The sequence below is a fragment of the Lupinus angustifolius genome, chromosome LG06 (genome assembly GCF_001865875.1).
Source record: "Lupinus angustifolius cultivar Tanjil chromosome LG06, LupAngTanjil_v1.0, whole genome shotgun sequence".
Lineage (NCBI taxonomy): Eukaryota > Viridiplantae > Streptophyta > Magnoliopsida > Fabales > Fabaceae > Lupinus > Lupinus angustifolius.
This window is the reverse complement of record NC_032014.1, coordinates 31,085,336-31,101,303: the sequence shown is the minus strand read 5'-3', so window position 1 is coordinate 31,101,303 and position 15,968 is coordinate 31,085,336. Positions and strand designations below refer to the sequence as shown.

Genomic DNA, 15,968 nt, shown 5'->3' with positions numbered 1-15,968 from the left:
ACTTTTTTTTTCATTCCAAAATCCAACTCCAAACAAACCCTTAGAAGCTTGATAAAATTGAGGGTAATCCAATTTATAGAGAGGGAAGACCAATAACAAATTAGAGACAAAATAATTTAGAGAATAATATTTTATCAAATAACATGTTTTATAATAGAACATTATAGGATTAGATATGTGTAAATCCTAATAAAACTAAAGTTCAGTTTTTATACAAGTAAAACACTAAATGAAGAGGTAAAATAGAGAAGAGTAAGAATGTGTATTAATGTGAAGTACGTGAACAAGTATCTTCAAAACTCCTAGTTTTCGTATTAGTAGATAAACATTATAGTAGATTAATTAGCAGATAGGCATGATATGAGATTAGAAAGTGGAAATTTTTTATTCAAAGGGGTGAAACAAAAAAATGTAAATCAAAATTCCATAAGGTTTGAATGCTACCTTAAATTGTCATTGTTCATTTAAATGTTCACTTTTGATTTTCTAATGATATGTTAAACCTCAAATTGGTAATAAATTTATAAAGTAGTCAATTTAAAGAATATAACTTACATAAAAGGAAAAGAAAATCACGTAGGAAATCTTAAAACTCGAATGATATGTAATTAGAGTATTGATTATGTATAAATTTTGTACAAAGATTACATTTAATAATTAAATATGAATGATATATTAATAATGTACACGTAACCCAAAAAATAATAATATTTTAGGAAAATACGTTTAAGCTAAAGTATGATTCATGTCTAATAGGAGGGTAGTTGTACCATTTCTTGTACCAACCCCCACTACTATTTAAACCCCTTCACCATCCTCTTTTTTTCTCAGCTTTAAGTTCCTTCTTCAAAAAGAACTCAAAGCTTATTAAACCTAATTTCACAAACAAACACGTTCTTCGCATTCAAATATGCATTCTCTTTCTCCTTCGTATTCTACCACTCTCAATCTCAACCATATCCTTTCCCTAAACCGGGTCGCTCCGACCCGAATAACTGTCAAATGCGGTTACGGATTCGAACCGTTTAGCAGATCCGATTGGCAAAGTTCGTGTGCTATCTTAACAAGTAAAGTTGCTTCTCAGGAACGTAACGGCGGTGGCTCCGATCATGTTCCCGCCGTTAACGGTCATAAAACTGCTTTCACTGACCTCAAACTCATTCCTATCGGAAACGTTTCAGTCGGCGAGAATAACAAACTGTTACAACCGAAACCGCTCTCGATTTCAGATCTCTCTCCGGCTCCGATGCATGGTTCGAGTCTCAGAGTCGCGTACCAAGGCGCTCCCGGTGCGTATTCAGAAGCTGCTGCCGGAAAAGCTTATCCAAACTGCGAGGCTATTCCGTGTGACCAGTTTGACGTAGCGTTCAAAGCGGTGGAGCTTTGGATCGCAGATCGAGCGGTTCTTCCGATTGAAAACTCCCTCGGAGGTTCGATTCACCGTAACTACGATCTCCTCCTCCGTCACCGCCTCCACATCGTCGGCGAAGTTCAACTCCCCGTTCATCACTGCCTCCTCGCTCTCCCAGGGATCCGAAAAGAGTACTTAACACGAGTAATCTCACATCCTCAAGCTCTAGCACAATGCGAACACTCTCTCACTAAACTAGGCCTCAACGTGGCGCGTGAGGCGGTTGATGACACCGCCGGAGCTGCGGAATTCGTCGCTGCGAATTCCCTACGCGATACCGCAGCGATTGCAAGCTCACGCGCCGCGGAACTATACGGTTTAAATGTTTTAGCCGATGGAATTCAAGACGATCCGAGTAACGTGACTCGGTTTGTTATGTTAGCGCGAGAACCGATTATTCCTAGAACGGATCGTCCTTTCAAGACGAGTATAGTTTTCGCACATGATAAGGGTACTTCGGTACTTTTCAAAGTGCTTTCAGCATTTGCGTTTAGGAATATAAGTTTAACGAAGATTGAATCAAGGCCTCATAGGAACCGTCCGATTAGGCTAGTTGATGATGAGAATGTGGGAACAGCGAAACACTTTGAGTATTTGTTTTACGTTGATTTTGAAGCTTCTATGGCTGATGTTAGAGCACAAAACGCGTTGGCGGAAGTTCAGGAATTCACGTCGTTTTTGCGAGTGTTGGGGAGTTATCCTATGGATATGACTCCATGGACTCCTTCATCTTCAATTGAAAATATTCAATAATAATATCATTTTATTTGAATTTTTCTGAAGGAGAAAAAAGGAATGTGCTTATTATTTATTCCTTTTAGTTTGTTGAATAATGTTAAGTTTTAATTTTATTGTATTCAAGAGAAAATATGTATGATGGTAGATTTTGACGTACATAATATATTTCTTTTACCTTTGTCGTTTTCTTGTTTTCTTTTGCTATTGTCATTTGTCAAAGTAATTTAATAATGTTAATAATGATTTTTCAAAGTAAATATGTAATATAGAATTGTAGACCATCCCGGATAATAATAGATTTTTGTGATATTACCTTTACATTTTGTTTAAATAACTAATTATTGCTGGGATGCATCTTCTAGTAAATATCGTTCAAAATAATCGAACTTTCAACCTTAGAGATGTAATATGACCTTACATTATTAGATCGGTGGATAATAATATGAGAATAAAGTATCGTATCATGAAATAATTTATCTCCTCTAGCCAATAAAAATATGACACATGTATTGTTTTATTTTATAAATATTTTTATAGAAAATAATTAAATAACATGTCATGATTTTAGTGGTTAGAGAAAATAAAGTATTTTCTTATATCATAAGATATTTTATTAGATTGAATGGGAATATGAGATATTTTCATATTATTATTGCGTCCGTGCTTAATCTTCGTATTGGTCCCTTTCAACAACAAGAAAATCGGTGATTAAAGTAGGTGATGGACCACAGGCACCACAACTTGGCTGCATGAAAGGAAAGGTCTAACAACCACACAACTTGCACACATGATAGCATTTTATGTTATGATCTTTGTCACTCATCAAATTGGTAAGAAAGATATAACATACAATAATGAATACAGAAGATTTTGGTTATTTTAGTTACCCAAAATAACTACTCACTTGATTAAATCATTATGCAACTTGAATGCATGTGCATGCTATAAAATACTACAATGAAGCCTAAGGAACCTCATCAATGCTCACCAACCCAAAGTGTTCAATTCAGCATTGGCTACTACAGCGATGCACAAGTCATAACTTAAAATGAAGAATGACTTATCTTCCATGGGTTTGCATTAATTGTTGGGGTCCTCTAAAGGTGACAACTAGTGAGATTTGACTTAAACATGTCCCACTTGTTTAATATATTGTACCTTCAATTTAGTCTATTTAACTTTTTCGGATCTAGGTCTGACCCATTTAACACACTCTTTCTTTTCGTAAATCATAAAAAACAGCACATTTTTATTACATTTATTCAAATTTATATGTCTATTCATTATTCTCTTCCTAGTAGTTATAATATATTGACTTTACTTCATAAAATACATTGGTGTTGCTTAAATTGCTGTTCAGAGGATAATCTTCTCTTAGTCTAGAAGAAATGGATTAAGTGTTTAAGTAGGTTTACGTCTTCACGTTTTTGCACACAAAATGCAAAAACACTCTGTTTATGTTGACATTTTTGGATAGTTTTGGTATTGAACCGTATTTCAGAAGTTGAGTAGTAGATTTTAGCTTGGAAAGTATTCGCATCACATCTTCTCATACTAAGACAACACATTTAATAATTTTATAGACTAATTATTTATATAATTGTTGAAATATTTATTATTAGTTTTATTGTTTAATTATTAAAAGAGACAAAAAAATAATTTGTTTTTATTTTTTCATCTCACAAGAGTTCATCTTATTCTTATATATCTCTCCTCACAATAGACAATCAATCAATGCTTATATAGTTTTTAAGTAAGAAATAATATATCATCATAGTTCATCATTAAGTATCATACATATGTTCGCTACCACATCTCTACTTAAGGCGAAAAAAAACACGATATTGATTGCATTTACTTTTCAATCTTTAAAAGATTTTATTATAGTCAACAAAACGTTGCTCTAGTGGTGTAAGACTCTACTGGATATCCAAAGTCGAGAGTTTGATTACTATGAGCGATACTTGTTGGGAGAGATAATCACAAATCCCGAAGATGATTAATTCATTATTCAAAAAGATGAGAGAATACTATTAAAAGTACAAAAAATAGTTTTTATTATAAGATTAAAAGAAGATTCAACATTTGTTATTATTCGTCTACTCTATAAGAGATGAAAGTAACAGCTTTGTGTCCACTACATGTCTCAATTTGAAGCGATAGAAAATAAAATCTTAGTTGCTACCATTCTTTTATGCTTATCTTATATTTAATTTTTGATCAAAACGTGGCTAAATGGGACAAAGCTACCAATTTTATTTACGAAAATTGCATTTATTATTTACTATAAAAAATATGTAAAAAAAATATTTGTACTATTTATAATGTTGATATTACTTTATGTTTAACATTTTAAGAGTATGTCCGGTGAGGGAAAAAAGGAGTGATTATTTTGATTTTAGTGGCAATGTGATAGAGATGATTGAGAATCACCTATTCCACTTTTTATATCTCATTGTATTTCAATCCAATTGAAAATTGATATATACTCAAAAATAAAAAACAATTTTTTTATTTCATTTAATGAAATTTAATTGGCTAGGAACACATGAACGAGAAATTTGGTGAAGAATGGGGCATGGGTGCAGTGGTAGATTGGTAGGTGAAACTATATGTTTTTTTTGTTGCAAATCTTGGTCGATAGACAACATTACCCAACCACATATGTGTTATCTTCTTCACCACTATTATTATTTTATCATATTCAAACTTCCAATGTTGGAATAAATAATAATTATTGCATGCACTGTACTGTATGCTGAGAAGTGCTAGTAACATGTTAATTCTTCACACACTCCTTATTATTAGGTGAGTATATTTAGTGTGATATATTATTAGATTGGGTGGCTAATGCTATTATTATATATGTATATTAGCTTTCTATTTATATTGTTCAAAAAATAAATATTTAGATAATATATTTGCACACCCGTCATCAGTATATAAATAAAATGGGAGTTATCTATTGTAATTAGTTACAATATATAGATGTTAGCTTTCTTGGTAAAAATAATTATTGACATAATTTTACTCGCCAATTATTTCACAATCCAAGGTAATAGTACAGCATTTGCTTATAAATATATAAGTCTTTTTTGTGTGTAGTAAATATATTCTCTCCTCCTATAGATAAAGAATTAATTTTCTTCGATATATGTGATTGTCCATTCCAATATATGTCACTTATAGAAATTAAATTTTTAACATTTTAGTATATTTGAGGATCCAATAGAACCTTAACTCTACATAGGCTTTAGAAAGAATTTTAGATTGTTTACTAATTAAAGATTTTACACAATGTTGATGCACTATTATTTGTTATTGATAATGATCTCTTGAGTAAAATAATATGGATGGATGATACAATCATATTATATTTTTGGATTATATATGAAAATCCATGAATTCCACCACAACATATATCTAACCAATGTTTTATTTTTAGAAAAAATTTAACATGTGATGATTTAAAAAACTTTATATGAACTAATCATAGGAAAGCCCATTAAACTTACCTAACGAATTGGGAAAAAGAGAAAAGATTGTTGAGAGTGGGATTTGAACCCACGCCCTTTCGGACCAGAACCTTAATCTGGCGCCTTAGACCAACTCGGCCATCTCAACTTTTGATGTTGGTTCACAATTTAATTAATATTGATATGTTATATAACCATTAATAAAAATTAGAGTAAATAATCATTTTAGTGTCTCATATTTTTTGACCTTACTAGTTTGGTCTCTCAAAATTTTAAAAGTTTAAAATGATACATAAAAATTCAAATACAAGTCAAATTAGTCATTTTAAGACCAGATTAGTTCATACTACATGTTGTAAAACATGCTAAAAAAAACTAATTTGACCTGTATTTGAATTTTTTTGGAACTATTTTGGATTTTTCAATTTTTGAGAGAGCACGATAATAAAACCGAAAAATATCAAGAATGTATATTTATTCTAAAAATAATTAGAAACAACCCAAAAAGAAGTATTGAATTTGGGGATGTGATGGATAAGGATAAAGGTAATGAACCATATTTCTTCCATTAATATAAATAAATAAAATCATTAAAATCTTCTTAGTAATGAAATAAAATGAATAACTTTAGAGGTATATATTTTGTGGTGAATTAAATTTGTGCAAATGATTCATGCTTACTATGTAAAACTACACATAAGTGAGTTAACATGATTTGTCCCTTATGTAACTATCTATAACTATGCTATTATGATTAACAAAAAATCAAATCAATACCAACTTCAAACTAATTGATTCACAAGTGATTTTGGAATAAAAAACTTGATTTTGGCATTTATTTGGTTTAAAATCTAAAAAGCAATGCACATCGCTATAAGTTAAAGTTTTCAAGTTAAGCATTGTGACTTAGCACTTACTATTAAAATTCAATGGTTATGTTCCGATTTCAAGCTTCCACTTTGTTTTATTTTGAGAATCAATCTATCTTACATGTTGTCAATCCTATTTTCCATAAACATATCCAACATATTGATTTTGATTATCATGTCGTGCGTGAATAACCGACTTCTGATTTAATCAAACAATTGCATAATTCTATTACTTTACAACTTGTAAATGTACTCAATAAAGCCTTACTCCTAGGTATTTTAGTATTGTTAGTTCCAATTTGAGCCTTCCCTACTTGCGTTGGTTCACATAACCAAAGTTGGTCATATAACTTGTATAATTGACATCAATTAGGAAGATAGTGTTAACTAATTAGGGAGATATATATCTCCTTGTCCTTAGATTACATATAAAACCAAATTAAACATTGCACACTTGTTAACACAAAGAAATTTATTTCCCATTTTTGTCTTATTCAATTTACTTTAATTCTCTCTTTTTTCTTGATAGGGAACTTGAAGCTCATTTACCCTTTCATCATTTTTTCCACTTTTCACAACTAGAGTTAATGACAAGAAGATTTGCTTATTTGACTTATTATTGCATCAATTCATGTTATTATGCACAACAAAAGCTAATACCTCATTCTTGTTTGTTTCACTTTTGTTTTGCAAGTTTAGGCATTGACAACCAAAATTCTATGTAGCACACCAAGTGTTATTGACTATATCTACCATAATAGTAAAAAATGATACCACGACCTTTCTTTTTTCCAATCTTTAGATTAGGGATGACAAAAAAACCCGTACCCGTAGGTACCTGCGGGTAAAATCCGTACGGGCACGGGTACGGGTCACAAACGGGTATTATAAACGAGTTTTTAAAAATACCTTTAGTACATATGGGCGGGTACGGGCCCGTACACGCGGGTACCCATTATTTATATTAATATATTATATTTAATTAAAATAAAAAATACATTCTTCTAACATTTTATATTTTTTCTTTTTACTTTGTTTACATATTTTATTGAGTTTGGTGATGAAACACCTACAAATATCATTACATGTGTAGAAACACACATGTTTTACAAAGAAAATATATATTTTTTTGTTAAAAAATGAGAACAAAAAATCACACAAATGAAACCCACCAATAAATTTATCATTTTTAGAAAATATTCAATCAAAAGGTACAAAAATAATTAAGTTTCATCTTATTTGAAATATATTAGAAGTAAAAATTTTAAAAATTATTTATAATAGAGGAAACCTGCGGGTACTTGTTCTACCTGCGGGTACCCATAGCCGCAAATACCCGCTCACGGGTACCCGTACGGGTACAGGCTGGTATGAGTATTACTCCTCTATTTTAAAACGAGTAGCGGGTAGCTACTACCCCATCCCTACTTGAGATTGTTGGTAATATATTCAGAAAATAGTTTTTAAGTATATGAAACAAGCAGAAGTGAAAATCAAATATATTCTATATGATCATATAGAAGAAGATGGAATCAATAAAAATTTAAACTTAAAGTACTAAAAAAAATGGCATTATGTGGCATATTTTAAGTTGATGGTTAATAAAGCAATTCTATATACAATTAATCATTTCTCACGTACCAACAAAATATTGGTCTAATAAGGCTCTGTTGGATCCTAAAGTTCAATTCTTAGGAGCGATATTTGTAGGAAGGGGCAAACACAAATTCTGAAAGAGATTAATTACTTACAAAAAAATGAGAGATGCCTTTGGTAGTTCTAAAAAAATCATTTCACACATAATTTGTTTCTTTCCTCCCATTTCCAATTGCAACAAAGAAGAAAAGCAATGTTATAAAAACCGATTCATGTCGGTCGGTTCAACTAGTGAATCGGTCGGTCTCAATAAGCAGCTTAATGAAGATGAAAAAACGGCAACAAAAATGTCCCGCATGTTGTCGTTTAGTAAAACAAAAACCCTTTTTTAGTTTCAACACTCATCTAGTTTCTTTGTTCTACTTCACACTCCTTATCTTATCCATTTTCTTCTTCTTCTCAGAAAAATGGCGAACAAAAAAGAAGAACAACAAGAAGAAGAAGAAGAAGAAAAAGAAGAAGAAAAAGAAGAAGAAGAAGAAGAAGAAGTAGAAGAAGAAGTAGAAGAATCTTCTTCTACTACTTCTCCTCCAAATCCAAATGCTTCTAATGAACAACTACAAAAACTATTTGCCCCATTTCCTCCATTCCCCGAGTTCCATGACTCGGATTCTGACTCGTCCTATGACTCAGACTACTCCTACGACGATGAACCACAACCCCAACAACAACAACAACAACAACCCCAACAACAAGAAGACACTGAATTTCAAAAAGCTTTCCGCTTTCGTTTCAGAAGAAGCGACCAACCTCTTTCTGAATCACAGAACACAGCAGAAGCAAATTTCAAAGACTTTGCTGAAGTTCTAGATAGCAAGAGGGTTCAGAAGATTCATGATGAAGAAGACCCTGAAATTGTTGATGATTATAACCCTTTTGATTTTCCTAAGGACCCTGAGAATTGGACTGAGGCTGATTTGAGAGAGATTTGGGCTGATGGGCCTCCTCAAATTGGTGGCACTGGTTGGGACCCTGTTTTTGCTGAATCTGATGATTGGGAATATGTGAAAGATGAGATTGCTCAGGGAAGAAAACCACCCGTTGCGCCGTTTTATTTGCCGTATCGGAAGCCTTTTCCGGCTATACCTGATAACCATTTTGATATTGCTACCCCTAAGGCTGTTATTCATGAATTGGATAGGATAGAGGAGTTTCTCAAATGGGTTAGCTATATTTTCGCCGATGGTAGCTCGTAAGTAGTTCACATTTTACATATGTTATTGTTATTATTGTTGTTGTTGTTGTTGTTTATGATGTTGTTGTTGGTCTGAGGTTTTTGTTTTTGTGAAGGTATGAAGGGACTGTTTGGGATGATTATGCTCATGGAAGAGGTGTTTTTGCTTCCGAAGATAACCTTGTCAGGTTTGTATTTGCTTGATTATGGTAATGTGTGAACTTATACAGCTTATGTGGTAGTGGCAGTGACAAATTGTAACAACATTGAAAGAGGTTTAGGGATTTAGTTCATGCGATAAGCACACAATGGACTGAGGAAAACAAGAAGTTTGTTTAGGATGGTATTGTAGTTCCTGCGATAAAAATTTCGAAATTTTTGTAGCCTTGCCAATTCATGCAAAAGTTTTTAGGATGTCAGTGAAGCTAATCATCTATAACTATCTTTCTTTTCATAGGTATGAAGGTGAATGGTTTCAAAACCAAATGGAAGGTCACGGTGTAGTTGAAGTTGATATACCTGACATTGAACCCGCTCCTGGGTCCAAGTATGTTCCTTATTTGAGTCTTACATTGTGTCGAAGTTTGAATATACATTCAATTTCTTGTAAACAAAACGGACTGCTTTTATCAATGTGCTCAGGCTTGAAGCAAAGATGCGAGCTCAAGGAAAGATATTAAAAATGGATTATATGACTCCAGAAGACCGAGAATGGCTTAAAATGGATATTGAAGATAGTTATCGTCTTGCAGATGGGGCCTATGAGATCCCTTTTTATGAGAATGAAGAATGGGTGAAGCAATTTGGAAGTCTGCCGTAAGTTTAATTGTTGATCTCTGTGTTGCCTTTTATCTTTCAAAATCACTTTATTTATCTTCATGGACAATGAGGCACAACCACTGTTCACTCTACATCACACTTCTCTACACTGTATCTTTATAGTTCTTGATGGTACATTATTACTGTTCTCAACAAGGTTTTTATTTTATTATGCCCAGGGAGAAAGGTCGTTACCGTTATGCTGGTCAGTGGAAGCACGGGAGGATGCATGGATGTGGTGTATATGAAGTGAACGAGCGTACCATATATGTAGGTGCATTAAACAGACCAAGTTTCTTGTTTTAACATGTTAAGTTCAATCCACTTGTTTCATGATTTGCTAATTTGATAGGAGGAAAGTCTACTTCGAAGATGAAAAGTAATTGCACAATTAACATATGATTTACTGTTTTGCTATAGCTTCATGGAGAGAGTTTGACATTCCTTATGGTTATTTAGACATTTTTTTACTCTACTTGCTGAAATTTTTAACTTCAAGGTGCACTTCTACTGTCTGCATTGTTCGGGTGAACCTTGCAACTAAATGCAAACACTTAAACCATTTGAAGGCCTATTTTCTTTCCTAGTGACATAATCTGTATGCATGCAGGGTAGATTTTATTTTGGAAATTTGGTGGAAGAAGATGAACATGGCGGATGCGATGATGAAACTACAGCGGTATTGAGTATTCTTTTCATAATTCTTTCATCTCATTAAAAAAAACTATATGATGTTGGCCAATATCTCATTTTTATGACATTCTGTCGATTCTAGCTGCATGCTGGTATAGCAGAAGTTGCTGCTGCAAAGGCTCGCATGTTTATTAACAAGCCAGATGGAAGTATGCTGTTTGACCTCTTTTTAAATCCGATTTGATTTTTCTTTGGGTCTCTGGTTTTTAGTTTGGTCATTACTTATTATGGATTTAGGTACAAAATTTAATGTTCTGTTATCTTCTTTCTCATACATCTTCTCATCATGTCCCTTTCATCTTTTCTGCCCTTTGACAAATTTCTCATCAAATATGGATGGTTTAGCCTACATGAGAAAATATGAGAGAATTTAGACAAAGGTTTTATGGAAATGCTTGAGTTGTACACCCTAGGTACTTGAATTGCTAAGTACATTATGATACACCCGAGGTACATGAATTGCTAAGTATATTATGATACATCCTAGGTACATGAATTGCTAGCTACATAATGATACACCCTAGGCATATGCATTGCTAAGTAGATGTAGGTTCAACAAAATTGCTACCTATTTTTTGGCGAAGGAACCCAGAAATGTCGATTAATCAAATTCTCCATTGAAGGAACTTATTGGCCGGTTAAATTTGGTCACCAACATGATGAATATCTGGATGACTCCTCAAGAATTATTCCAAGCCCAAGATAGAACTGTGAATTTTCCCCACACACCTAATTAGAACCATCACCATATACATATTATCAAGCTTCATCTTTATACCTTCAAGTGTATCAGCTTCCAAAGACAAATTTTAACTCCTCAACTGCAGATTGGGCTTTTGAAACATATGCAATCATATTATAGTTAGACTCTTTATGTCTGGCCAAATTTTGAGCTGAATCATACAACCTTTGATTCTCATTGGCGAAAACATGTTTAGTCTTCTTCAAAAAGTATGAGAAGCCTTGAAGGCTCTAAAGTTTGTTAAGATACCTGGCTCAACAGATTGCCACAATAGAGCACAGAGCGGATAATCATTTTTCTCTCATTACTGCAATTTGCTTCCAAAATCTTCTCAGATGATTTCACTAAATGCTCATAGTAACCCTGAACGAGAAACCAAAGTTCATAGAAGCAGATCAAGGCAGATATTTTTTTTCCATTTAGCTTTTCTGAAGTGATTGTTGGAGTTCCATAAATAGAGAAAGATGACTATCATTAATTGTCTAATAGTTTGACTGAGTAAACAAAGTCGGGACTTCATGATTCTGGGTTCTTCAGACCTGATGGTTGAACTATCAGGGACTAGAGCAGAAGTGGGACCGAGCATGCTCTGAAACACACTTGAGAAAATCGGAGAGAATTGTGACAAATGTTTTATGGAAATGCTTGAGTGATTAGCACTCAGCTGATCTGGTATGAATAACACTCTTGGAATAATTACAATTTATGATTACAAGGAAATTAATGATACTGCTACTTCCTAAGTACATAAAGACTAGGTACATGAATTGCTAAGTACAAGTATCTGAGGTATTATTCAAGTTAATTCCAACAAGTTATTATTGCTGTTAATTCGGACAACTCGTGTATGATTATTTATTTGCACGGGAGTAGAGTCTTTCTTCTTTTGTTATATGCTTGAAAATTTATGTATGTGCTATATTGGATATTTAGAATGGGAACTTTTTTTGTTATCCTGAATGATGCCGTGCCTGATTACATCTTCTTAACAGTGGTTAGAGAAGAGAGAGGTCCATATAATGATCCACAGCATCCCTACTTTTATGAAGAAGATGACGTGTGGATGGCACCTGGCTTCATAAACCAGTTTTATGAAGTAAGGCTCACTGTCAAAGTTTTATCCGAATACATTCTTATTTTCATTTTATGCAACGAAATGACACATGCATATGATTTTGTCAGGTCCCTGATTACTGGAAAACTTATGTCCGTGAAGTAGATCAGGAAAGAGAAATGTGGTTAAATTCATTTTATAAAGCCCCTCTTAGGCTACCCATGCCAGCTGAGCTTGAGTACTGGTGGTCGAAAGGTATTTATTCTTCCGATTTTTGTTTGATGAAGTACACTTTGTGTGACTTTTATCCCATCTATATGCCAATTAAAATGCAGAGTTTTTAATCTGTTCTCCAAATCCTTGAACAGAGGAGAATCACGAGACTCCTGAATTTATCGTTTTTAATAAGGAGCCAGAGCCCGACCCTGAAGATCCATCAAACCTTATATATACCGAGGATCCTCTCATCCTTCACACACCAAGTGGACGTATCATCAATTATATTGAGGATGAGGAGCATGGCATACGTTTATTCTGGCAACCACCTTTGAAGAAGGGCGAGGATGTGGACCCAGAAAAGGCTGTATTCCTACCCCTTGGTTATGATGAATTTTTTGGACGCGAAGCGATAGAAAAGAAGGAAAGCACATGGACGCGTCTTTTGAATGCAATTGAAAAGACATGCCAGCCATTGTTGGATAAACTAAACAAAATGTCTGAAGAGCTGAAGAAAAAAAGTGAAATGAATAAAAAGGAAATGGACCTAGAACTTGAACTGATAGATGCTGAATTGAAGCTGGAAGAGGCCATTGCGGAGCTGGACATGGAGTTGAAGAGAATAGAGGAAGAAGAGCAAATGAAGGCGGAAATGGGCTTACCAGAAGATGGAGATGAAGATGATACAATTGGTACGATTAATACGACTTCTGAAACAAAAGAAGATGAACAAGCTCCTGCGAAGGCGGAAGAGGAAGAAGATGATGAAGGGGATGAGGAAGAGGATGATGTTGCACAGTCAAGTTTTGGGTCGGTTGAGCAGCAGCAGACAACAGATCAGCAGAAGGGAAAACCTGGGAAAGCACCATTTTCTACAACTTCACTTGCATTTGCTTCTAGCAGCCTTGTCTCTGTGGTGAGTTTTGATTCCTAACTTCATTTTGTACATGTTTTTCTACATGCCTGTTCATATTGATGTGTGGCTATATTTGATCAAAATTGTGAAACCGTGATTCGAGTATTATTGAGTCTTATGCTCTCATGTATATCCGGTGCCATTGATAGTCATAGAACTGTACTTTTCTTTTCGCAACATCAGTTTATATTTTTCTCCTGTTCAACATCATTGAGCAATATTTTAATGTAGTTTTAAGAAGGTATTTGTGCTTCTGATTATTTGCTTTATTGTAATTGAACAAGTTCGCGGGTAGGTTATTTGACAACTGACAAGTGTCACTAGATACGATGAAGATATAAATTTCAACAGTTTCTATTTGCCATTCACTTGCAGGCTTATTTTTATTTTACCGATTTCTTGTGGAAGATCAGGGTGTTAAAACTTAAGAATACCCAAGTATTAAAACATTTGGTAGCCATATTTTGTAAATATTGCTCATAATTTACGATTTTCAGAGAACCAGATGAAGTATGTTGAAGAATATTTTAATCGAGTCATATTGTTGTAGACTCGCAGTATAGCTCACATTACAACCACTAAACCTTTAGCTTGTATTGGACCTTTAAGAAGTTTACAGCAATGCTTGATCAAATTCCGAGTAATATACTTCACCAGTTATTTGTATTCATTTACATCTTATTTTCTAGGTTATGGAGTAAAAGTTACACAGGTACATGCCTACTTAGGCACAATCAACCAGGATATGAGTATATGCTTTTCGTGTATTTTGAGGTTATTATTTTAATGACTAGTCTAATTCTGATTGGTGTCTACCGAGGCACATGACTATACAAATTTTACTCCAAGGTTATGGATGTTACAAATCAGTTTCAGGTGTCATGTAAAGGCTCTGAAAAGCTTTATCCGGTCGGATGAAAGTTGAAACAGTGCGGGAGTGCTTTCCTGTCGATCTCAACTCATGTACTTGATATTTATCTAACCAAATATTTGTTTCTGATGGAAAATGAGTTTGCTTTTGATTATGTGTGTGCCATTGTGCTTGCACCAATTTGCCAGGAAGTAAACATAGTCCTATTCTTCATCTTCATTTGACTCCATTTCAATGTGTAGAATTGAAACTCGTTTATATGTTAAGTTTGATCGCAGGCAAGTTCCTGAATCTCTTGTCTTTGTTGGTTGGCTTATCAGGTTCCATCCAAACTGCTACAATCATTTCCATTTTGGAACAAGGGTGGAACGAAACCAGAGTCGATTTCTCCCATCTGCATTGATCGCTTCAGTAACGCAAAAACAGTTGATTCAGTGAGTTTCCGTCCTTCGATTGGTCAGAAGTGTAGGTTGAAGGCTGTAGGCCAAACACATGGTAAAGTCAAGACAAGAAACTATTCAGGTGGGAAATTTCTCGACGTGCACTGTTTGTCGCAATCTCGATCCTGTTCTTTGTCTTCTGCAAATTCCAAAAACAACCTAAAAGCGCCAAGAGTGAGTGGCAACATGTGGCTGCATGCGGCACCGGAGAGGAATATAGACAGCATACTGTCATTGCATTCAACAATATATAATTTTGAAGAACATAGAGAGACTAGTATATGATGGCCTGATCCTGTCCATTATCATGCAAATATTGAAAGAGAGGCTCACATCAAACCTACTTTATGGTGGTTGAGGAATTGTTCAATTTATTAAGTCCTTTTTATTGTTATGTAGGCCTTTCTGTACCAAAAATGTTTACACCTAAGTTTTTTCTAGGGCAGAGAGACTTGGAAAATTTAAACTCTGGTAATAATATTTATGTTGTTTAAGTTTCAAACTTTGAAGGGTATCTGCTGATAGAACTGTTGAATACTGTTTGCATTTTTCATTTTTTGGTCCTTGATTGAGTATCCGGGAGCTTAGCTCCAAGTCTAACTCTTGAGCCACGGAGGTACTCGGATAAAGTCATCTTCAAAATAACGATTCCAGATTTTGAACCTTTGACTTTATGAAAAGTTCGATAGAGATGTATATACTGCTTACACCATTACACTAAAATGCTGCAATTCAAAAGACATAAATTAAAGATTCAACTATTCAACTCTAACCTTTAATTTTCAACCTGTAAGTTTTAATTATTCAGTTTGTATGGTAGCTGGAAGAATGGTACCACTAGCTGCATTACATCAAATTGAGTAAGGATTCATTGGGTGCCGGAGACTCCGGTG

At 34.0% G+C, this 15,968-nt stretch overlaps 2 protein-coding genes, 1 long non-coding RNA gene and 1 other non-coding gene across 4 annotated transcripts; 3 read left to right on the top strand and 1 right to left on the bottom strand.

Moving 5' to 3' along the window:
• LOC109351138 (arogenate dehydratase/prephenate dehydratase 6, chloroplastic-like) lies at positions 781 to 2,224 on the top strand. Its single transcript, XM_019592502.1, has one exon. The coding sequence runs from the start codon at positions 911 to 913 to the stop codon at positions 2,162 to 2,164; it is 1,254 nt and encodes a 417-aa protein (XP_019448047.1). The 5' UTR covers positions 781 to 910; the 3' UTR covers positions 2,165 to 2,224.
• Positions 5,693 to 5,773, bottom strand: TRNAL-AAG. Its single transcript has one exon. It is a non-coding gene; the product is annotated as a tRNA-Leu (tRNA).
• LOC109351136 (protein TIC 100) lies at positions 8,461 to 15,610 on the top strand. Its single transcript, XM_019592501.1, has 11 exons — positions 8,461 to 9,342; positions 9,441 to 9,512; positions 9,782 to 9,871; positions 9,967 to 10,140; positions 10,323 to 10,413; positions 10,754 to 10,822; positions 10,919 to 10,985; positions 12,571 to 12,674; positions 12,761 to 12,887; positions 13,001 to 13,764; positions 14,956 to 15,610. The coding sequence occupies exons 1-11, from the start codon at positions 8,558 to 8,560 to the stop codon at positions 15,358 to 15,360; spliced, it is 2,748 nt and encodes a 915-aa protein (XP_019448046.1). The 5' UTR covers positions 8,461 to 8,557; the 3' UTR covers positions 15,361 to 15,610.
• Positions 10,992 to 11,539, top strand: LOC109351137. Its single transcript, XR_002108187.1, has 2 exons — positions 10,992 to 11,302; positions 11,340 to 11,539. It is a non-coding gene; the product is annotated as an uncharacterized LOC109351137 (long non-coding RNA).

Coding starts and splice junctions, on each gene's coding strand:
- LOC109351138 (XM_019592502.1), top strand. CDS start 911: ATGCATTCTCTTTCTCCTTCGTATTCTACCACTCTCAATCTCAACCAT.
- LOC109351136 (XM_019592501.1), top strand. CDS start 8,558: ATGGCGAACAAAAAAGAAGAACAACAAGAAGAAGAAGAAGAAGAAAAA. Junction 12,675..12,760: donor TCATAAACCAGTTTTATGAA/GTAAGGCTCACT, acceptor TGATTTTGTCAG/GTCCCTGATTACTGGAAAAC. Junction 12,888..13,000: donor TGAGTACTGGTGGTCGAAAG/GTATTTATTCTT, acceptor ATCCTTGAACAG/AGGAGAATCACGAGACTCCT.